Raw genomic sequence first — 24363 nt, forward strand, 5'->3', positions numbered from 1 at the left:
TGATGCAGGTGAAATCAAGTGAGCCGTGTGAAAAGAGCAGTGTTCATGTAGGTGATTAGGACACATTTAAGTGTACAGTGTTAGCATTAGTCTCTCTGTAAAATCTGAGTACTGCTAAAAGCAATTTTCCAGTATCGTCTCTTTCTTGATGATTATTTTAATTAAGAAATTGTAAATCGTAGGTCCACAGAGTCCATGTGAACGGACAGATATCAGGATGGCAATAGTAGCCGATCACCTGGGACTTAGTTGGACAGGTAAGTGTGTACACTCCTGAGTGAAACAAATACACTTTCTTAATTTCTCTGTCTTACTCCCAAGCGGTTCATCACCAGAGAAACAGAAATGTTTTTTTACTCATTATTTGTTTCTATTACCCATAATTCTATCTACCTAGAGATAATTACTGATAAAACCTTGGATACTGTGTTTTTCAAAGCTTTTTCGATGCATATACACTAAAGAATAGGAATTTAAATCTTAATTTCACCTTAAATTGAAACATTTTCTTCACAATGCCATTTCTAATAACATAGGATTTTTACCTAATAGCAAATTTGTTTTGTGGCATAAAGGAAAACATGGCTAAGGCCTATGATTTTTAAATAATCCACTATTTTAAATATGGTTTATGCCCTTAGAACACCTCTCTTAGGCAACAGTTCAATTAATCCATGCCTAAGTTTCACACATTTTGATCATTCATGAGTCATTGTCACAATTTTTGATATACACATATTATCTGTATATTTATTTACCTGATACTTTTCTTTAAGTGAAGTCACTTTTATGCTTAAAGATTTATTTAAAAGGAAATCTTTATCACTTTGATAATAGAAAACAAGGATCATTTTCACTATCTATCTAACAAGATAGATCATTTCACTAACTATATAACAAGATATATCATAACAACATCATTTTCACTATGTAACAGGAAAACAAAGGGTGACAGTAAGTTTAAATTTTGAATTAAAATTTTTAAAAATAGGATACACATAAATAAATCTATTCAATTTACGAAAGTAGTTGAGTTCTGTGAAATGAATCAAACTTTATGATCAGTGTGTAGAAAAGGAATATTTGGCTTGATTTAGCTTCATTAAAGATGAAGATAAGGTTCTGTGTCAATTGGACAATTCTGCTTTGTGGTTTTGATGTTAACTTGGCCCCTGAAATCCTACCTTCCATGAATCAGAGAAATTTTCTTTTATAGGTTGAATGTATTTTATCTAATGCACAGCCAAAAAACATAACAGTTAAAAAAAATAAATGTTAATTATTGTCACATTGAAAGTCATCTTGCATACCATCAGTGACATACCTTCTGTACTCAGAGAAACAATGATCTATGCTATTAAAAGGGAGAATATGAAACTAGATAATGGCCAACAGGTCATCTGCATTTTCTTCCTCTGAATGCCCTAAGTCTCCCCCACATGTTCAACCCTCTCTCTCCTTCCACCCAGTACCTGCTCTCAGGCATACTGCTGATGACCAGAAGCCTAGTGGAGCTCTGAAAAGACAGGTGGTCTGAGTAATCCTTTGCAGGTTGTTGAGAGTTAATAGCAATTCCTTATGTATAAATATTTGCTAACATAAAATTAATAGTAATATTTTAACATTGGACCTGGTAATCTGAAAATATACTGGAGCAAATATTGATTTTGTGGTATTACATGCCCATAAGTATTAGATTATTTTCCTGAAGCAAATCCAGTCCATACTTTATCAGAGTAAATTTTTGAAGAAGATGTGACATAAGAATAGCCAGACAGGGGCCGGCCCAGTGGTGCAGCGGTTAAGTTTGCGTGCTCCACTTTGGCAGCCCAGAGTTCGCTGGTTCGGATCCTGGGTGCAGATTTATGCACTGCCTATCGGGCCATGCTGTGGCGGGCATCCCATATATAAAGTGGAGGAAGACGGGCACTGATGTTAGCTCAGGGCCAGTCTTCCTCAGCAAAAAGAGGAGGACTGGCAGTAGATGTTAGCTCTGGGCTAATCTTCCTAAAAAGAAAAAAAAGAATAGCAAGACAAAGTCATAAAACTAAAATTATTAGTGACAGTGTATCTTTGCTCCCCATTGAGTCTCCAGACAAAGGATAGAGGTTGGTTATGACGGTTTGTTGGGCAGTAAGGAGTAGTCTCTTAAAACACAAAGAGATAAAGAACTCTAAAAAATTAAAAACTGAACTTTTCTAATTTGTATTACAAATGCTCAGTGAAGATTATTAGGAAAATTAGCATGTAGAACAAAATTTAAATCTGACCCTCAGAACCACTGTTAACATCTTCATGTACTTTGGTTTTTTGATATAAAGCTTTTAAAATGTTATATACACAATGTAATTTTCTGCTTTTTTATTTGTAATTACATAGTTTATACAAAATTTACCATTCTCTGATGTTGGTTTTAATGGATCAATCACATCTAATAGACATCCTCTGCAGTGGTGATTTTCTGACTGTGGTCACAGCGCACTAGTGAGTCAGGAAACCAATCCATGCTTTGTGTTTGTTTTTAAATGGAATAGAATGGAAAAGAAAATGTCTGTGTATTACATGTATTAAGGCTAAATTTTGCTCCGTGAAGATCTGGTTTCATTTATATAAACACCATGATCTACGATGTATTTCTAACTGTAGGCCTGATCAAAGCAGTTTGCAAGCCAGTGCATTACATTAATTAACTGCTTTCCTTTTGTTCAACACATGGAGTCTTTTCAATTTTTCAGCAGTACAAGCCTACAGTGAACATTCATGTTTGTAAATCATTGTGTACAACCCTGTGTATCCTCACGATAGATTTCCACAAGTGAAATCACTTGGTCAAAGGATATGGACTTTTTTGAGCTTGCTGGAAATATTTCTTAAGCTGGAGAGAATCTTGACCAATTGCTTTTCCATGGGAAAATTTTTTCCTATTTCTTACTTTTTATAATCATTTACAGTAATACACACCTGATAAATATTTTTAATTGTACAAAAAATATACAGTGAAAAGTAAGTCTCCTTCTCATCTTCGACTCCTAAGTTTCCCTATCCACAGGCAGCCACTAATACTCACATTATATGTGTCTTTCTAAAGACACTCTCTGCATTTACAGGATCGAGTGTATAGGTATACACATTTAGCAGGACAGAAACCTATCTCCCTTTTATTTTTCACACAAGTGGCAGCATATGAGACAATGATCTAGCCTGGAGTCATCATTTAACCTCCTAAGTGGAGTTCATGAAACTTGGAGGCATATAGAGTAGAATATTATGTGCATAAATGATGTACTTCGTGAAGATTGCTTAGGGAAAATCCTACCAGCATCTCTTGTGCCATATTTATGAATTGTATATCCCTACTATCTTGTATGAAGTTTGCTCAACTGCAGAGAATAATTTGGCTGCATTAAAAGAATCCAGCAACATCCTCTTTGTACAGATCAAGAATCTTTATGAAATAATCTCTAAAGGGAATCTGATTGTAACTAAGTAATAACCTCAGGAGAATTATATCACAGCCTGTGTATGATCACCACATTCCTGTGAAATCAAGAGATCAAGTATATAAAGATTAATGCCCACGGCTGTACTTGGGTTTTACTATAAAATTCCTTTCCTTTTTATTTTTTGTGGCAGTTCAGCATTACTTTTATGAAATATATGTGATAAAAGTAAAATATGAAATCTTAGTAACTCTTTTTCTTTTCTACAGAACTGGCAAGGGAACTGAATTTTTCAGTGGATGAAATCAATCAAATACGTGTGGAAAATCCAAATTCTTTAATTTCTCAAAGCTTCATGTTATTAAAAAAATGGGTTACCAGAGACGGAAAAAATGCTACAAGTATGCTGAAATTATATTACTTTAACTTTCAAAACTGCATATATCCAATATTTTAAATAAGCCTACTGTTAACAAAATCAGAGTGATCATAAAGTAATAGCAAGTCTTTTGAAATTATACTTGTTTAATTTATGCTAACATCCTAAACTGTCTTTAGGAACTAGCTTTTTAGAAGGCAAGTAGTAGAGAATTTTTTTCATTTTATCGGTAGTTCTCTCTGTGACCATCAAAAATAAAAATACAGTTTTAGCTGTTAAATCATGGGGGTGATAGTCAGAAAGACTGTGACGTTACTGCTATAGCCTGAGATGGATGTGCAGGTAGGTAGAGAGAGAAGGACAAAATCAAATTCTGGGATCAAATCGTTTTATTCAGCTTGGTCTGTAGTGGCAGAGAATTCCCTAATATTGTTGGGTTTTGTTTAGTTTTCTTGGGGTGGTGGGAGGGGAGTGGTGCTATACGGTGACAAGTGCCAACCCATGACAATGTGGACTAAGTTATTGTGGGTTTGCCTGTGTCAGCCTGACCTTAGTAAGTCATTAAAATGCTAAGCATCAAATATGAGGGTGACCCAGTTTGACAGTCTAAAAGGAGAGGAACATTTTAAAATTTTATTAGATCCTCTTATAACTAAAAAGAGTCTAGCTATTTTGAAGCCCATCTGGTCTGCCTTTTACGGTGGAGTGAATGTTGCTGTCATCACACACAGCTTCACAAAGTGATTCTTAAGCCTGTAACCGGTCGTCCCTGAAGCAGCGAGCTTTCTGAGCCCTCTGGAGAGGGATATTGCAGATTTGGAGGAGTGAAAATGACAAGAGGGGCAAGAAAGCCATGCCTTTGTGTGGATATTGTGATGACTGGAAGAAAATAATTTAATTGGAGTTTCAACCTTTTTTTCTCCTTTTTCAGCTGATGCCTTAACTTCGGTCTTGACAAAAATTAATCGAATAGATATAGTGACTCTGCTAGAAGGACCAATATTTGATTATGGAAATATTTCAGGCACCAGAAGTTTTGCAGATGAGAACAATGTTTTCCATGACCCTGTTGATGGTAATTGAATTTAGTGTTCATATTTATTTAATCATTTGATAAAATTCAAAAGTGCAGTAGAACAAAGCAGTCACTTAAAACCAACTGAATTGTGATTTGCTTGACTTAATTTCTCATTTTCACAACATTTTCTCTGCCAGAGTCTGCAAATAAACACTCTGATAGAACAACCTTGATAAACTCTAGACAAACTTATATAAAATAGTTATAAAAAATGAGGTACAAAAGCATGAGTTAACTAAAAGAGTTGGTATTTCAAATATTTAATATGACCAAATAGAAGAAAACTTAATATCTAGAGATGCATTGCTTTTGTCATTTTCATATTAACCTAAAAAACTAGTGAACTTTATTCATATATGAGTAAAACCAAAGTGTAAGCTCTTTTTGCCAATAAGCAAGTATTAGGTCAAGTTTAAGCATATAGTATACAAATTGTTAAGTAAAATGGTGAATTACTCTTTGGGGATCAACTATTAAAGTGTGTACTGAAAAAGTCTAATGTATACTCAAAAAGTGTATTAGTTATTTAGCATTATTTTAAGTTCATATGCTACTATTGTTTAGAAAAACCCTACTTTGTCTATCGTATATAAAAGGCAACATAATCTAATTCAATGAGCATAGATGTCACTAATAACATAATAATTCCTCTTTCACATTAGTTTAATTTATATAATGTCATCTTCATTATGTAAATTGGGGCTTTTTCATCAAAGTATTAAGAAAAGTATAACAAATATCTTACTATGTTTTTCAAGATGCTCGTCTTCCTTCACAAATGGAAATTTATTCCTATAATGAATTTTGAGCAAAAAATGTCGATGATGGTATGGAGGCAGGAAGAGGAGCTAGGGATATTTTTCTACTATTTCAAGTTTTGAAAAATATGGCAATTTTTTCCATCGTTAAACTGGCAAAGTTAGACTAACAAGAATCAATAACTCCTAATTGTGCATATGTTATATGACAAAAGATCTCAAATTCTTAAACAGTTTCTGCTTACTAAAGTTAAAATCAACAGAAAATTTAAAGCATACCTTGTTATCCACATAACATATATATGATGGGTAATAATGTCAAAAGTGTTTTCTTTTTAAGTTTATAAATACCATAGAACCTTGGAAAAAAGCTCTCTTCAAGGCCTGGCTTATATGTGAGACCATATATTGGTAACCAAACTCGTTTTGCACTAGATAAAGATAGACCAGTGTTAATATCATATTATGTATTATTGCCAAGTTATACTTTATAGAATCTTTTAATATTTTTTATTGGGAAAAATTTTTTAAGAAAAGTAGCTCTAATAAACAAGATCACTAGAAAAAATGGAAGTATTCAATGGAATTGAAAACTTCATTTAATTTTAACATTTACAAATCAAAATATCATTAAATAAATTCACAAGAGTTTTTTGTTACTACATCTTAATATTTTATATTCCTCATTTTAAAAATTCTGAGGCAAATTTAGGGATGTGTGTATGAAGTAAAGTTCACTTGTGCAGATTACGAACCCCAGCTAATCTTAGCCAAGTTTTCAGCAAGATTCTGGTTTAGAGGTGACCATAACAGAAAAATGTTCACTTACCTATAGCAATTTGAATTTACAACAATACCGAAGTTGATATTTACCTTGGACTGATGGAAAAATTAGGCTTTAGCTTTATAGACCAATAATTCAGAAAATGTGCTTAGTTGCCTTTCTTTTCCTGTCTCTCCTCTTCGTTGAACTTTTGTGAAACTTCCTTTCCTCACCATGACCAGACCTTTGTTGACTTTTCTCTCTGCTGATGAAGAAAAATACTCCCTTAGTCCATGCAGCAAAGTTTCAAACAAGAGAATTGCTCCTTCCTTCCCCTTTGTGTAGGCTGGTTAATAAACCTCCATGTTTCATAGCATTGTCGTGAATATTCAGAGAGCTCTTTGCAAACGGTTTTCTTCCTGTCTCTGTTGTGTATCATTTCTTTTTTCTCTTTATTTGATTCGTGGTTCTGAGTGGACCCCTATCACTAAGTTTACTAAGACCTCCATATATACCACAACCCTTTCATCTCTGTCACATTATGACACCTGAAAACTTTACATGGAGTCTTTTCTACTTTATCTGCTTTTTAAATCCTTTTCCTAACACCTTTTCAGATTTTTTTCCCCAGTGCTACTGCTCCAAAATCTAATAATAATTTCTTTCCAAAGATGAAATTCATTTTTTTGCTGTAAATTTCATGTGAAATAAGAACTAGAGTTGGATAGTATTGCTTATATGTACAGTTCTTAAAATAAGTTATGTTATTAATTATAAAAATTGGTTTCTTGTGGCTTGCTCTATTCAGTCCACCACAGTATGGATTTTGCATGCTAAAAGTAGAAAGATAATAAATTTGGCCATGGAATAAATGTATCTTACATAATGACAACTAACTTTATATCAGATTAAATTAGTCTGTGTATTTAAGTTACTGTATTAAAATTACCAAAATTGATGGAAACAATCTATATCTTAATTAGTATTCTATTTTATTATAGTTTGCACTAGTCTTTTATTTCATTGTATTACATTTAATTGAACTAAACCAATAAATTTATCATTATTCTGTAATTCATCATTACATTTTCATACCTGATATAATTTGTCATTCCATGTGTTTTTGTTTGATGTACTCTAATTCATTCCAGTCAGTCCAAATGTACTGTCTTCCATAGGTTATCCTTCCCTTCAAGTGGAACTGGAAACTCCCACAGGGTTGCACTACACACCACCCACCCCTTTCCAGCAAGATGATTATTTTAGTGATATCTCTAGCATAGAATCTCCCCTTAGAACCCCCAGTAGACTGAGTGATGGGCTAGTGCCTTCCCAGGGAAACATAGAACATTCAGCAGATGGACCTCCAGTTGTAACTGCAGAAGACACTTCCTTAGAAGACAGCAAACTTGAAGACTCAATGCCTTTAACAGAAATGCCTGAAGCAGTGGATGTAGATGAGAGCCAGTTGGAGAATGTATATCTGAGTGAGTATCCTCAATACCTCGGAAGTATGGCTGGGGTCCCAAAAGATGTTAAACCAGCAGAATCATTGAAACAGACTAGAAAAGTAGGAGTAAGCTCTGAGCAGCAAGAGAAAGGAAAATCTGGTCCTGATGAGGAGATGACGGAGGAAAAACTCAAATCTCTGTTTGAGGACATTCAACTTGAAGAAGGAGTAGAGTCTGAGGAGATGACAGAAGAAAAAGTACAGGCTATTCTTAAACATGTTCAGCAAGCAGAACTGGAAATGTCTTCAATTACAGGTTGGCAGAACGAGACATCAAGTGGAAACGTAGAGTCCCCGGCTCAAGCTCGAAGAATAATTGGTGGGTTACTAGATCGAATGGATGACAGGTATGGCTCTGCTTCAGAAAAAGGAAAGTGAAACACAAGTTACATGTGTTTACATGTAAATAGTTTTTTTTAAATATATGCTTCTTAGCAATTACTCTTTTTCTAAATTACAATTCTAGTTTTGGGATAATACCTGCTTTAAAGGTTGGTTCATTCTACTAATCTGGAGAGGGAAAGTTACCCTAAACTCAAATATAATTCTTAGAACTATTGATAGCCTGAAGTAAAATGCAAAAAGTTTTACATACCAGCCAAAGATTTATACGTTCATTTATATGTTCTCTTTACTTTAGAAAACTACTCTTTTTTTTTTTTTTAAAGATTGGTATCTGAGCTAACAACTGTTGCCAATCTCTTTTTTTTTCTTCTTCTTCTTCTTCTTCTCCCCAAATCCCACCAGTACATAGTTGTATATTTTAGTTGTGGGTCCTTCTAGTTGTGGCATATGGGACACTGCCTCAGCATGGCCTAATGAGTGGTGCCATGTCCATGCCCAGGATCCGAACTGGCGAAACCCTGGGCCACCGAAGCAGAGCACATGAACTTAACCACTTGGCCACAAGGTTGGCCCCCTTTTTGTTTTTTTTTTTTTTAAAGATTGGCACCTGAGCTAACATCTGTTGCCAATCTTTTTTTTTCTCTTCTACCCAAAGCCCCCCGGTACACAGTTATATATTCTAGTTGTGAGTGCATCTGGTTGTGCTATGTGGGGAATCTGAACTAGCGAAACCCTGGGCCACTGAAGCAGAGCGTGCAAACTTAACTACCTGGCCATGGGGCCAGCCCCTACTCCTTTCCAGTTTATTAGAAAACCCCTGTGGCCTAGTGGTTAAGTTCACTACACTCCACTTCAGTAGCCAGGTTCAGTTCCTGGGTGTGGACCTATACCACTCATTGGCAGCCATGCTGTGGCAGTGACCCACATACAAAAAAGAGGAAGATTGGCACAGATGTTAGCTCAGGGCAAATCTTCCTCAAGCAAAAAGAGGAAGATTAGCAACAGAGGCTAGCTCAGGACAAACCTTCCTCAGCCAAAACAGAACAAAACCAAAAAAACTGAGGTTATTTCATAACCATATTTAATATTTTCATATTGCTGATAAGCTTCTTGCTCAATAAAAATTCCCAAAGAGGAGTTTACAAAACTCCTTTTGAAGAATGGTAGCATTAAAGTATTCTATGTTCAGCCTACCAAAGAGAATTGCAAAGACAACAAGTAGTACTAATTTTGATGTCTATGTTCAGATATAGTCACAATTTTTGTTGCACAGCAGGAAATATGTTATAGGATTTTCACAGTATGCTGGGACTATTTATTCTTACACATACAGAATAGGGTGCTATTGATTTTTTTTTATAAGTATGTTTAGATAATCAGAATTTGATTTATAAGAATACATACATACACACTTACATATGTATACATACTATATATATTATACATGTAAAACATTATTCTAGTTACTGCCTTCAGAAGTCTACAGGTAATAAGCCAAGACACTAAAAACAATACACAAGCTACAAAATAAAATAGAAGCCTATCCTGAAACTAGTAAAAATTAGAAATAAGTTTAAAAGAAAGTGTTGGAAGAGAAGGATTTTTAATAGTTGAAAGGAACACAGTTCTCAGAGGAAGCAGAAACAACAGGTGAGCACCAACCCCCTGATCACCAGTGAGAGTCAGCAGAGGTCAGGACTGGAGAAAGATAAGAACCAAGTAAGGGGATTACAGTTGGAAAAGCATGACTGCAGGATTCACAACTGGAAACATATACAAAGACTGGAATTTGGAGTTCTTGGGGATGCCAGAGCTCTCATCACGGGAATTCATTTTGTTCTTTGTCAGCAGTTTTTTCACTGGCAATATAAAAGCATTTTGAGATAGCCTCCTCTTTTAGATTGGTGGGTCTAGAACTCTGGGTATGTCCATGAACCTCTCAGGATTACTTTTGAAGATGGAGAATCCAAGTAGCTGTGTAAGTGCAGTTAAACAAAACACAGTGACAGCATAGCTCTCCAGGTTGGGAGTTGGAGTGCTGGGGATGCCTGGAGCCTGTATCACCTCCTCACCCCCATATCCACATGCATGAGCGTTCCTCACAGTTTGAAATCCAGTGACCAGATTTTTCATGCCTTTCTACTTTACGCCTTCAAAACTAGTTAAACACATGGTTGTTAAAAATTTAGAGCTTGTGAAGCCCATTTTCAGCCATATGTTACCATTGTAAATTTCCGCATTTTATCTTCTGCAGCCCTGACCAGTGTAGAGATTCCATTACCTCATATCTCAAAGGAGAATCTGGAAAATTTGAAGCAAATGGAAGCCATGTGGAGCTCACTCCAGAAGCAAAGACAAAATCTTACTTTCCAGAATCTCAAAATGATGTAGGGAAACAGAGTGCTAAGGAAACTCTGAAACCCAAAATACACGGATCTGGTCGTGTTGAGGAGCCAGCATCATCACTAGCAGCATATCAGAAATCTCTAGAAGAAACCAGCAAGTTTGTAATAGAAGAGCCTAAACCCTGTGTGCCTGTCAGTGTGAAAAAGATGAGTAGGACTTCTCCCGCAGACGGCAAGCCAAGGCTTAACCTACACGAAGAAGAGGGCTCCAGCGGGTCTGAGCAAAAGGTACGTCATCTGATTATCCAGTATGCTGTCATTTAAACTGAAAGTACTGATGCTTTGCTTCTTTTGATTAATATTGCAGCACGGGTCCAGGGTTCTTGACTATTTCCAAATTATAAATGCATAATCAAAAACTGTAACGCTACTGTTGAGGGTAAAGAAAGTATGAGTAAAACATGCTGTCTGACCTTCATTCATTGGGTAGGAAAAAGGAATAAGCATCTCTTTAGCCATTTTTCAGGAGAGAAAAGAATTACAGAGATGTTAAGTAACTAGTTTTTAAGGTCCAGTATTAATTTTATCTGGGATTCAGGTTTCGTAACTCCCAACCCAGTCTTCTTTCTTATGGAAAGAGGATAATTATTCTGACCCTTTCTGGTTCTTTTGCATAATTTAAAGAGTTTATAGCATGTGACTCTTATGAGGGTTCTACTCTATAAGGTCTCTTGCCTGAAAGTGTGTCTTAGAAAGTGAAGAAACACAGTTCCCAAGCCTAAAATGAGGTGGGTATACACAAGTGTTTTTTGACAGCATTGAGAAAGGTCAATTTTAATAATTTTTATATCTAATTTGATAATTATCTTGATATTTGTTTTTAATAATTTTCAAGCCTTACTGTCATGGAATTATTTGCTTCCTCTTTGTACTTATATCTTTTTTTGGTATCAGCTAATAGATTTTTTTAATTCTCTGAGGTTTACCATTTTTAGATATAAAAAAATTTTTAACTGAAATTATGACTTATAGATTGATATAAGAAAATAAAAATCAATTCTGTTTCCTACATTTTGACTGCTTTTTGCTCTGCCAATTTTTGTGTCTTTTCATGAACTATGCAATAGACACAGATTGAGAGTTATACATCTTTGGAATAGTGGCACTTGCAGTTTTCCCTAAAACATCTAGTTTACTTAAGATACCGCAGTGTTTTTAGTAGAAAACACAAGTCTGTTGTAAAATAATGAGTCTGTGATTCATTTGAGGTTTAGGAAAACTTACAGTAAACTCCCAATCACTCAGGAGCTAGTTGTCAGCTTATCAACTAATCATATCCTTTCCTTCTCCTTTTGCAGGCTTGTCTTTTGACCATTTCCCTGCTTGTTAGGAGGGCAAGTGAGAGGAAGTAAAATTCTGGGGCCTTTCTTTCACTTCCTTCCTGACAAATGTGGTTTCAAATATTGATTTCTGTCTTTTAGTTAACTCTTAGTATATTTAAGCAGTATAACTTCGGACGGAACATTCCATTTTAAAAAGAGCCCATGAAATATAAGGAGAAGCAATAACATAGTGATGTTTTAACTATGAAAATTTATTCTGAAGAAGCCTATTAAAAATCAATAGAGAAGTTCTGAAGTCAAATTATAATATAAACATAAGTAAGCACTCTGTGTGTGTACATGGGCATACATTTTGGCCATTGGGGAACCAGGGAGAGGGCATAAAGAGGGTTTGAAAATGAAAGTCTTAACCCTGAATAGACAATCAGTTGAGTTCATCAGTAATGGAAAATAATTACTATTAGAAAATGTTTTTGAGATGTCCTATAAATGAGTTTGTGCCTTTTGTATTTGTCACTGGTCTTATTCCAATGCATAAAGGCATAATGAATGAAAATTCATAATAGAGTTAAAGCATCTGGGAGATATGAGCCTGACCTCACAAGAAAGCCAAAGATGGTCAGGATGTTTCTTTTGCGGCCATAGTACAATAGCAACCAACTAGGTCGTCTGATATACGATCTCAGAAAACAGCCCCCTTTTTGTCCCCTAAAAAATCAGGTCAAAAGTCCGGGTGCGGCTCTTACACGGATGACTGCCTGCTGCTACAAGGTAAAGTTCTGCTATTTTCCACCTCTTTCCATGCAGCAAGCCATGACAAGGAGTACTGAGAAAATTCCATTTGGTCTCCTAGTTACCCTCTTTGCCATTTCCTAGAGAATTCTCTATAAGAAACCCTGAACAAGATTCTACCACCATGTTCTCTCTACCCTTCACCTTAAGATTAGTAGAGACTCCAGGGAGAAAATGGAAACTGAAACACTGGTCAAATGGCCACTTTTTCTTTCTGTAAGGGGCTGGTCTCAGATGATTCTTGATAGGATTATGATGTAACTGACATCTAGGTTTGCTGTTAGTGTTAGCATTAACATATGTTCTGCTGCTTTTAAATTTACCCAGGTGAAAACTTTGCCCCAGTTTAAATCCCTGAGTGCTGATCAGTAGTTCTTTTCTTTCACAATATGAGCTCCTCTTACCTTTTTCTGCCTTTTTGAGCCATTGCAGGACTTCCTTTCACAATACTTAGATCATTCTAAGCATCTTGATTTACAATCCTTTTCTAAAAAAAATTTAAAAGTAATAGGGAATTTAGCAGCCAAAATCTTTGCAAAGGGTAAGAAACTTGGAAACTATTTCCTTTTGACACCATATTATTCAGTAGGGTATTTTGTTCAGGTGAAATTTCCTACAAAGTTAAGGGTGATGTTACTACAACATTTAAAAATATTTGTTACATTTACCTTTGGTGAAAAATCGCCTACTTTATTTGACTAACATTTTATAAATCATCTTAGCTAACACACCTCCCATAACAATTTTACTTGTTTTTTTCCTATTTTTACCAATACTGCCATTGATTTTTCCAATAGATAGTAACTACAACTTATGTCTCTGAGACTAGCAAATTTGGGATAATTAGTAAACTTAGAAAATAAAATACCAGAACTCTTTTCAGAATCCCACCATAAAATTTAGAAATGAAATCATTCAGTAAATACTCTTCACTATATTTAAGCAAAAGCTAAAGATATGTTTCCCTTAGAGTTATAAATTGTTTGCCACTTGGTAGTTTTTCCTTATTCCTCTCCTTATTGCTTAAAAATTAATATTTTGTGCAATTACTGTATTCTTGTCTGTACCATATTCTTGTCTGTGAAATTTTTTTTAATTCTAATTTTATAACAATTCTTTAAAATAAAACCTCAAACTTTAACATATTTTACATTATTCTTTCATTCATTTGAACAAACAATACCAATTATGTGTTAGGTACCAACTATGCTGATAAAAATCTTCTGATATAAATATATATGGCAAATTATGCAGATAAAAATTCTTTACTTTTTATAAAGTTTAAGATAGCTTTTGATAAAATTGTCAAATATGACCAAAATTTCATACAAATCAGAAATACTATGCCTCTTTCTGTAGATCAAGTGAAACATGGCCTGAACTATAAGGTTATACATTTAAGTCAAATATATATACATTTAAAACTAGTTTAAAAATGAATATTAATGTTTCTTCAAACTAATAATTAATAGCATGTAGTTTCACATGCCACAAAGCCTCCATAATTATTTTTAATAATTTATAATTTACTAACTGTGATCTTTACCTGCATATGGTTACTTTATATATGTTTACTATATATACACATATATACATACAAAGATTAATTTCATTTAGAATCCTGCTCAAAATTTTCTTCCACTTAAATTTAAGATTTTCACAAATATACATCATGATTTTCCTCAGGGGGGAAAACCAGTAAAAGTAACTCTTTCTTGATTTCCCTTCTCAGAATGTCTTTTATTTTAAATGTGATGGTAAAATTATACTAAAAATGCATTTATCAGGACTTGAAAGACAGTGAGAGTGATTCAGACTCAGAAGAACGGAGAGTCACTACTCGAGTTATTCGCCGGCGTTTGATTATAAAGGTATCCTATAGCCGGATCATTATAGGGAATTGCTGTATTATTAGAAAGTCCTTTCTTGTAGTTTTGAAAATTCAGCATGCTTGATAACTAAGCAGCTCTGTATGTGTTTCTTTGCACATTTGAAAGCTTATAAAAACAACCACCAAAAGGAAGAAGTCATGTTGCATGGTAGTGAGCATTCTGTCTAGGCCTGTGTTTGACATGTGGCACTTGTAATTTTATCTGAGAATTCTTGGCATTTGTATCCAGCTTTCCCTGGAGAAGTCTTATATGTTGAACAAAGAGTCTATCTTGGTGAGGGAATAGTTCATATCAAATGAAACGTTCAGTTGAAACCTCAGAGGCCGTAATGAGGTGTGAGGTAAGATAAAGGAGAAAGAGAATGAAGGAAATAAAAGTCTCCCTCCTCAGTCTCAAATTCCTACTAGCTTAACAGTTTTTAAGTGAAAACTGGTTCTTCATTATCAATCAGTGACTGAGAATTTGGAGTTATAGCCTGGTTTGGATGTATGTGACATAATGCAAATCAGGCAAAAACTTTTGAAATAGATTTTTAACTTGACTAACATACAAAAAAATCAGGCTGTATTTTTAAGTATAGGAAGCAGTTTTTACTGGAAGTGAAAAATATAATTCCACCCTGTTACAGCACAGTTGAACACTATAAATAAAACTCGATTGCCCCCACAAAGGCCTTTTGAAACACTGACCTTACACACGGTAAGGTCCCGCAGACTGCTTCTCGCAGTCCGCTGCTTGTCTTCATTACCCTGTCTTTAGAGAATCTTTCTTGATGCTAGAATAATTGAGTGCAGAAAACTAGGAAGCCATTTTCAATACGCAGGGCTTTGAATGTGCTCCAAATAACTTGAGGCTCCTTGGTTGGCAGCTCTGGAGAGAAGGAAAGGAAGGGAAATATCTATTGAAAACCATTTATCAAACTTATCATCCGTTTCCAAAGTGTCAGGAGACCCAACAGAGAGCAGAGAAGTATCCAAAACTTCTTAATCCTGCTGCCTGTACTTTGCATGTAGCTCAGAGGAAAGAAGAGAAGAAAATCTGCCAAATCTGCTCTAGTAAAGTTTTTCTAATACTCTGGAAACATTAGAGAAGAAAATAAGTGCTTGCCTAAATCTTAAATTATCCCCACATCAACTCTGAGCTCAATAGGCAGCTGTCAAAAAAAAGCATGAATCGCTTCTTTGAAAATTTTCTGTGGGCAAGCCAAATTACTTACTGGTGTCTAGCATATTTGCCAGTACTCAAGCTGCTATCTATAAAATCCTCATATTCAGTCACCTCCCACATGTTCCTGGGATTAGGGGCAAGAATACATAATTTGGTTTTTCTGAAGGTGTCAAAGCCATACTCTTTGCCCAGGCTTTGCTATTCCCATAATCAATGTCTTTAAGAAATGATTTTAAAGTGACACATCTAGAAAAAGCACACTACCGTACTGTCTTGTAACTTGATTTTTATGCTAAACATATGACATACTCATGTTGCATCCAAATCTGCCTCCATTCCTTCATAGTATCTGCCCATTAGAGAAGGTGACTCTCCTCTACACAGGACAGAAGAAAATAAACATAATTCTGCAAAAAAAAGTGGGAGGCATACAGTAAAGAAGTTTTACTCTGGAGAACACAAAACCAAAACAATAAAAACATCAATCAAAGCCCCCAAGTCAATGAGGATTATTCCTGTTTGGTCTCCTAGAATTCTAGACATGCATTAGCAAGTTAGCTTTCAAGTAATTTTGTTAGAGTGAGCGAGTTATATATTTGAGCTTAATATATTATTAATTATACATAACATTAAGAGCTTAAGTTTAAACGACCAAAACACACTAGGCTTCATAAAACAGAGGAGTCTGTGTTCTCCCCAAGTCTCCAATTCTTGAAGTCAGGGTAATTTTAGGGAGGTTGAGTGGAATCATCAGAGAATGGGTTTTGTAACTGAGGAGGGTATTGTATAAACAATAGAATCACTCAAACAACCTTTGAGAAATGTCTTTTATATGTGACGGAGAAACCAAAAGCTAAAGAATAGCTATAATTATCATTGGAAGCTATGGACATAAAAAAATCCTTATAAATTGCATATATAGGAATCCTTCTATTTCTGTTTTTTTGTTGTTGTTGTTCAGATTTTTGGGGCAGTTGAAAAGGATCACACTTGAGTTGCTTTTCTCTTTACTCCCTATGTTGGTATCTTTCTGATGTAACAAAGCTTGAGACTGCAGTAGTTTTCAGTAAATGTGACATGGGAACCATCTCTGTCAAAAATATAAATGAGAATGTTAGGACCTAGAGGGATCATCGAGACTACAATCACTTCTTTTCCTAGATGACAAAACCAAGATCGGAGATGAGTCAATTTATCCAAAATCACACAGCAGGGCAGTAGCCGTTCCGAGACCAGAGCCTAATCCCTAGCCCTCTAGTGAAGTGCCTTCTACCTGCTTTCCCACAATACTATATTCTTTCTCTTCCAAAACAAATTAAAAATGAATAAATTTTCCTAGATTATATTAGGCACCTGGCCATTTAGACCTTTCCAGTGGCACAGAAGAGGGCAGCACTGGCTTTCTTTCCTGGAAACTATTTAATGGGGGTGGAATGCTGGGAATTTGACCTACTTCCTGGAGGCTGTCCAACCTTGGACATATTTATACTGTTTGCCATAGTAATCCCCCTAGCACTTAGAATCTGAAGAGCTGAAAACTATTTTGGGGTTGTTCCATCCCTCCCAGAACTAGCTTTGGCTGCGAAGTGTCAACAGAAGCAGTAGGTGTGCTCAGGATTCCATTACCACAAGTCTAGGCAGATCCGTCTCCTTAGCCATTTGTGAAAGTATGATTTTTCTCTTTAATTTCATATGTGGATTCATTCATTTTTTACATTTAATATTTCCCAGTCCCTAAGGAATGAGTCAAGTTAACAAACTCTCACATTTGTTTTGGGATTTTTAAATTTTATAAGCATATCCATTTATTTCTATATAATTTGATAATATCACAGTGGTTTCACACGCTTGGAAGCAGTTTAAGTAAATTAACCAGTCCTGTGAGCTTGTTTACATTATTTGCTTAGCAAATTCAGTAATTACAAAGGTAGAAACTTTAATGCACCGCCAAACAACTGTGAAGTTTGGTAAGATGCCAATAACTATTTTTATTTCTACTTCTAAACTTCTGACTTTCCAAATAAAAGTTTACATATATGTTTCCGTCCACTGTTCACAAGCTTCAGATTGTTTTTATATACACATATCAACATGTGTATGTATGTAAAATGTACATGTACACACACATCCCCAGCAAGTGGGTTTGCCAGAATACAAAAATGAGTTATATTGCTTAGTAACTTGCTAACTTATGTCACATATATATATATGATATCCATCTCATTTTTAGAAAGTTCAAGTTTTAATGTGTACATCAAAGCAAACTGAGACATTTCATATTGTTATTCTTTCATTTTATTCAAAAATTCAAGAAAACAGGAATAAAAATTTTAAAATGCAATGCTTCAGCAGGGATCCAAAGGGAAGTACAGTTAGTCTTCATTAAGGTGGCCACCAGGGGTGATACTGTGACACCATATGTGCTGTAATTTTCCTTTGAAATAGGGAAGAAAAAAGTTGGGAGGAGGGATTGCCAAAAATAATGCTATCAACAAGACCGGGGAGAAATTTTAACTTAAACGTACAAACTGTTTTCAATAAATTTAGAAACTAATTAGAAATTATTTTCTGTCATTAAAGAGAGGCCCCAAAGACCTCTCCTGGGTATTACTTGGTCTCTAATATATCTGACAGAATTACAGATGGATGAATTTTTAAAAACTTATTTCGTGACTCCTTACTGTCTTTCCTAACTACTCTCCACAATTTAGTGAGCTTCTACATAATCAGGCAACTGATTCTGGCCTTATTAAAAGCACTAATTGAATATATTTAATGGCCATTTAAGATTAAGAGATGTATCTTTACCTTTAATTATACATAAACACTATGAATTTTCAGCAGGAACAATAAAAATGCCTATATACCAGAGTAGATCTCAACAACCTATACGGCTTGTTATTTATAAGAAGGGCTTTGCTTTTTTCTAAGGCTATTAATACATATCAATATACTTCTGTGTATTCACTAAGCTTATAAATATACCTACTTCATATTCCTTTCAGAGACTGTCCAAACAATTTAAAGATTAACTGGCATCTTTCCCCACAAAAGGGTCCATTCATAACCTATCCAATAGGATTCAATTTTACTAGGTTTTCCTGGGATCCATGAATTGTCTAACACTCAAAGAGCTGGACATTTCCAAGAGTTAGCTCAAGAACATTTCAATTATTATTCATGTTTAAACTATAGTGAAGACTTTCATGACCTTTTATTGGCTTTTCTGCTATCTTTATGCCTTTTAAAATAAAATGAAATTTTTTTCCCAAATGTATATCAACCATATAAATAACACTCCCATAAAAACTTGTTGCAGATTTTAATGCATTTTAGGCATCAGACTTCTTTGTTTCCCCAATTTCCTTCCCTAAGTGTGCTAACTGAAACTAATTATAAGCAAGAGTCGAGGTGAAATAAACATAAGCAGCAAGAAACATCTTTTTCTATTTTCATCCCACTTGTATACCACAGTGAGTTAAAATGAGTCATACATCCTACTTGTCACAACCTGTTAGCCCACAGTGTCTAAGAATACAAAGTCACTTTGTAAAAAGAAAAAAGAATGAAAACAGAATTTTGTTAGCAAAATAACGTAGTGTTACAGTCTTTACTGTGTCATTTTAAACCAGAACTGCTTTTCTAGTGGTTGTGACGTAAAGCAATCATAAACTGTTCTCACCATTGGCTGGCACTGACAAAAGTATCAGAGCTACTTCCTCTTCCATGACATAACACTGAAAGAGTTGGACTCCTGACACTCCCAGAAATGCACCTATCTTCTTTGTGATTTGCCATTTTTCCTAAAAAAAAAAAAAAAAAAAAAAAAATCCCACAAGTGTACACTGCACTGTAACATTATCCAGGTTACCTTTTCAACAAGAAGTTTGACTGACAGGTCAATAGGTCCCTAGAATACGTCTGCACTTAAGATGTTTGTTCTTGTTCCCCAAAACTGTAAGCAGCACTAACCTAAAGTTGAAGACCAGTGAGGAAGGTGATGTAATGCAAATACAGTCCTATTTTTGCTCTCTGAGTGGTTTTTCTTATTATACAATCATAGAGCTAATTAGAGAGATATTAAGGAGCCATGTAGATCTACCAAGCTGCCTATGAGGAGAAAAATATGAGCCCACCTTGGAGAGTTAAGAATTTATTCCATTTTTCAAAACTCATCAGAGGAAGATCTTTGACAGTTTCCCCTTCTAAATCAGATAGTCACAAAAGAAAAGATACTATTAAATTCCTTTAGTACTGGTTTTTGAGTGTGTGTGCGTGCGTGTGTGTTTTGTCTGTGGCAGTGGAGATTAATCAGTTATCACATAAGACTTCTTCACTTGAAGATAGTATTCTGAAACTATGTTCTTCATCAAACATATTCTTATTTAAGACCTATGAAAGGCTCAGTCTAAAAAGAAAAGGTAAGATTTTCTCTGTACCCTGAATTTTTCTCATAGTGCTTCAAAAAATGTATATATTACCCTTAGTAAATGATTTTTTAAATGAAACAAAGGGTGATAAATTTAATGCCCCAACTAAGGTACTGTCTTAATTCAAATTAGACAAAATGTAATTCAAAACTGATTGAGCGATTTGGTAGGACTAATGAAGAAATACTGCACTCAAAGTGAGATGATCTAAGTAGAGCTCTAGTCGTTGGCTAAATTTTTTTTCAGCAAATGAAACCTTGTGGTTTGTTTATCAATGTGTAACTGCATTCTGTAATTACGTGTTTTCAAATTCTTCCTTCTTGGAGTTTGTTGCTAACCATCGTTCCTGTACAGACTGGAGATCTAATGCTTTGAATGTTATTGACTGCTAAATAACCATCAGTGGAGTCAGCGTTTTCCTCTTGCACTGGAGTGGCAAGCAGAATTTATACCTTCTTTTTCTAACATTCCACAGAGCATGTGTGTGGTGTGTAGAGTTGGTGTGGAGATTTGCCCATCTAGTATGTTGCTAATCTCTATGCCACATCCTTTAGGGAGAGGAAGCAAAAAACATTCCTGGTGAATCTGTCACAGAAGAACAATTTACTGATGAAGAAGGCAACCTCATCACCAGAAAAGTAATCATCATTGGGATTTCATGCTTCTCTTGGAATTTAGATTTTCTACCATTTGTTTATCTGTAGTGTCACCTCTTGAAGCAGAAAACAGAAAAATCTCTACCTTTCATTATTGCTTCCTACAGATCACTCGGAAAGTAGTAAGACGAATTGTTATCCCACAAGAGAGAAAACATGATGACGTGGTAATGGAAAGGGAATGCCAAAGAGAAGTAGAGGATAAAAGCTTTGTGAACTTTCTAGAAAACGCTGCTAACGGGCTGGCATCTGCGGTGTGGCAGCTTGAAACATTTGCTGCTTTTGACATCGTGTGCATTTGATCAGGGTCAAAGAAAAGACTTTTCTTTCTAACATTCTTTAACATTATGTATTTTACTGTCTTCAGAGTTTTCACAGAATGTGCCAGTTCAAGTGTGCAAGAGAAAATAAATAAACCCTCCACCGCCACCAAACCCCTGGGCAGTGCCCCCACCTCCCACCTAGTGCCTTACCTTCAGCCAAGTCCTGCCTAAGACACAGATGGAGTGCACTGGTTTCCAGGAAATGCATGGGGTTTAAACGTTAGAATGGCAAAAAGCTCAGTTCAAGGTCCTTCCATCAAAGCTATACATTTTCCCTTTCCAGTATATTTGACAAGGAAACCTGAATTCCCCCATCTTAACCTGAGAAGGGTTCTCCTCTTTGGGTTTATAACAGCCTGTTTCCAACGCGCCATTTAAAGAACCAAACTCATCACTCAGTGTAGCTCAGCAAGTGGATCTCCGTCTCCCCGAGACAACATCTCTGGTTATTTTTCATTTCTTCCCTTTTGTCAGATCTTTTACCCTCTTCAATTTAAAAATAGAAACTTCAATAGCCTGTGTTTACATAAGGAAAAAAATACACTGCAAATTTCTCGGAAGGACTAAATCAGAAAATTGGAAGGGATACTGTGTTTTCCATTATAAATAGGGCAAAAGCTGAGTATTTCTGCAACAACTTTGCTCTCAGAGAAGTGTGATCTGGTGCGTAGTGAAGAGAGGTCTTGTTTTATGGAAAACGGATGCCTGCCTGGTCTGGAGTAAGAGGAGGGTGTTAGTAACTCTCCAAGTTAAAAAAAATTAAGAAGTCCCTCAGATCAACAGCATTTCCATGGTGTTTAGTTCGTGATTAGTGCTTTACTGAGAAATTTCAGTCTTCTTATAACAGATCACTTAAAATTCTGCTGGCTTAAAAAGGCATAATTTATAACTTACTAATACTTTTTATAATTGGGGTTTGAGTGCCTTGAGAACTTTAGTGATGATTTCTTCTAGCTTACTGCAGAAAATGGACAGGCTGCTCATTTTTTTGATTTATCACTAACCTACTGAATTATTGTGAAGTACAGTTGTGTTGTATTTATTCTGATGGTGCTCTCTAGCTTGCCTTGATGACACTAAGCTGTATGGTTATGCTAAATAGATTGTGTGTTTTTGGACGTGAAGTGACAAAGTGCTTTAAACTGTTTCACTTATCCTAATCCAGCCTCAAGGGACCAGAATGGGAACTGCTTTATAACTAAAACTCTTTAGCCATGAAATGTTAATGTGTACATTCCTTTTAAAGCAGGGAGAAGGTTATAAGGTGAAGACGAAGAAAGAAATCCGGCAGGTGGAAAAGAAGAGCCACTCATAACAGTAAACGGTCAGTCAAGGTGATAAGTGTGCTCATATCAACAACAGTAGGACTTAACTTGCTGTGAAACTTCCATTGTCACCAAATAAGTGATTCAGATCTTCCCCCTTCCTCTCTTTTTCACTGAATTCCAGCTTTGAATATCCAATATGAAGTTGTTGGAGTATTTTTGTGTTTATGTATGCATACATATACACACTAAAACTTTAGTTCACAGTCCATAAACTTTCTCTTCACAAATTAGTTAGAATTTAAATGTAAATGACATTTGCAGAAGTAAATGTAAATAGTGACTTTTGAGTCTCCTCTAAGAGTAAAGGTTCCGTATAAAATGCAGTAGCATTATATAATCTAACAGGAAGACTAGATGGCAACAAATAATTCTTATAAATGTACTCTTGAGGTTTCTGTTGATCCATCCTTTCACCGTTTTAGCAGAACAGCCTCTGAGATTATAATTTCAGTTGAAATATAGTGGTTGCCAAGTTTAAATTAAATGACTGAAATCCCTATATACTACTACATTTTATATAAATCAAAGCAAAATAAGAGGTTAATGGTTAACTTTGCAGTTAATGGTACTCCTGTTTGTTTTTTAAGTTAAATGTTTAGTGAGCTCTGTTTAAATTTGTCTGAACTTTTCTTCATAGATATTTTCCTTTAACGTTGTTTTCTAAATTTTACTTTGTCCTATTGCTTTCTACATAGCTACAATTAGAAAGGCTATTTGGGGGACCGGCCTCATAGCACAGTAGTTAAGTGCACACGTTCTGCTTAGGTGGCCCAGGGTTCGTCGGTTCGGATCCCGGGTGCAGACCTATGCACTGCTTATCAAGCCATGCTGTGGCAAGTGTCCCACATATAAAATAGAGGAAGATGGGCATGGATGTTAGCTCAAGGCGAGTCTTCCTCAGCAAAAAAGAGGAGGATTGCTGGCAGATGTTAGCTCAGGGCTAATCTTCCTCAAAAAAAAATAAATAAATAAATAAAATTTTTAAAAGAAAAAAAAAAGGAAGGCCATTGGGGTAAAAAAGCAGTTAGAGCTTTGAGAAGTTCTCCATAACTCTGTAAGGTGAAGCAGGATGATTTCTTTAGGGCTGTTCATCAACAGTTCTCTTAGCCCTGTTGGTCAAAGTAACAAAGAGTGAACAGAGTCCAGTTTTCACTTTCTTCCATCTGTTGTTCCCCAGTTACCAAAATTCTGGTATTTGGAGTGCTGAGGTAAGGAACTAAACAATCATCTAGTCTCATTGCCTCTAATTTTGTATGTGAGGTAATTGTGGGCCAGTAAGTTCTGAATCAGTCTCCCCTAGTGCCCCCCGCCCAAAAAAAACCTCTTATTATTTGTTTTATTCACTCAAAGATTTATTTCACTTCTCCTCTGAGGCTTTCTGCATAAGCACTGAGAAATGATTGGTAAACAACACAAGCATGGTACTTGCCCTCGCTGAGTTTACGTTTTGGAGATTGAATGGTAACCAATCATAACTAACTGATCACATCAGTATTTAATAGCATTGAGAAAACTAAGAACTGCAGAGCACTCTGGAAATGATAATATCTAATATACATACTCTCCCAAGTGTATCACTCTTCACTTAATCCTCACAGCCAACTCTCTTGGATAGGTGTCCTTATCATCCCCACTTAACAGGCCCACAATTGCCCAACATCACCTAAATAAAAAGTGGCGGGAATAGGATACAAACCCAAACAGGCTGCCTCCAGAGCCCACACACTCAACCATGTTAGTTGGAGACTTGGCCTGAGTCTGAAGTGACAGGGAAGGTTTCCTTGAGAAAGTGATGCTTGAGCTGAGTTTTAAAG

At 35.5% G+C, this 24363-nt stretch overlaps 1 protein-coding gene across 1 annotated transcript in view; it reads left to right on the top strand.

The window, feature by feature from the left end:
* Positions 1–24363, top strand: part of ANK3 (ankyrin 3) — a 333064-nt gene that overhangs the window by 298118 nt on the left and 10583 nt on the right. The window contains exons 37-42 of the mRNA XM_046652926.1: positions 183–257; positions 3710–3841; positions 4751–4894; positions 8185–8275; positions 10528–10906; positions 22468–22545. Of these exons, the coding sequence (XP_046508882.1) occupies positions 183–257; positions 3710–3841; positions 4751–4894; positions 8185–8275; positions 10528–10906; positions 22468–22536 (890 nt within the window). The 3' untranslated portion in view covers positions 22537–22545. The remainder of the gene's footprint in view (positions 1–182; positions 258–3709; positions 3842–4750; positions 4895–8184; positions 8276–10527; positions 10907–22467; positions 22546–24363) is intronic.

The sequence above is a fragment of the Equus quagga genome, chromosome 2, assembly GCF_021613505.1.
Source record: "Equus quagga isolate Etosha38 chromosome 2, UCLA_HA_Equagga_1.0, whole genome shotgun sequence".
Classification (NCBI taxonomy): domain Eukaryota; kingdom Metazoa; phylum Chordata; class Mammalia; order Perissodactyla; family Equidae; genus Equus; species Equus quagga.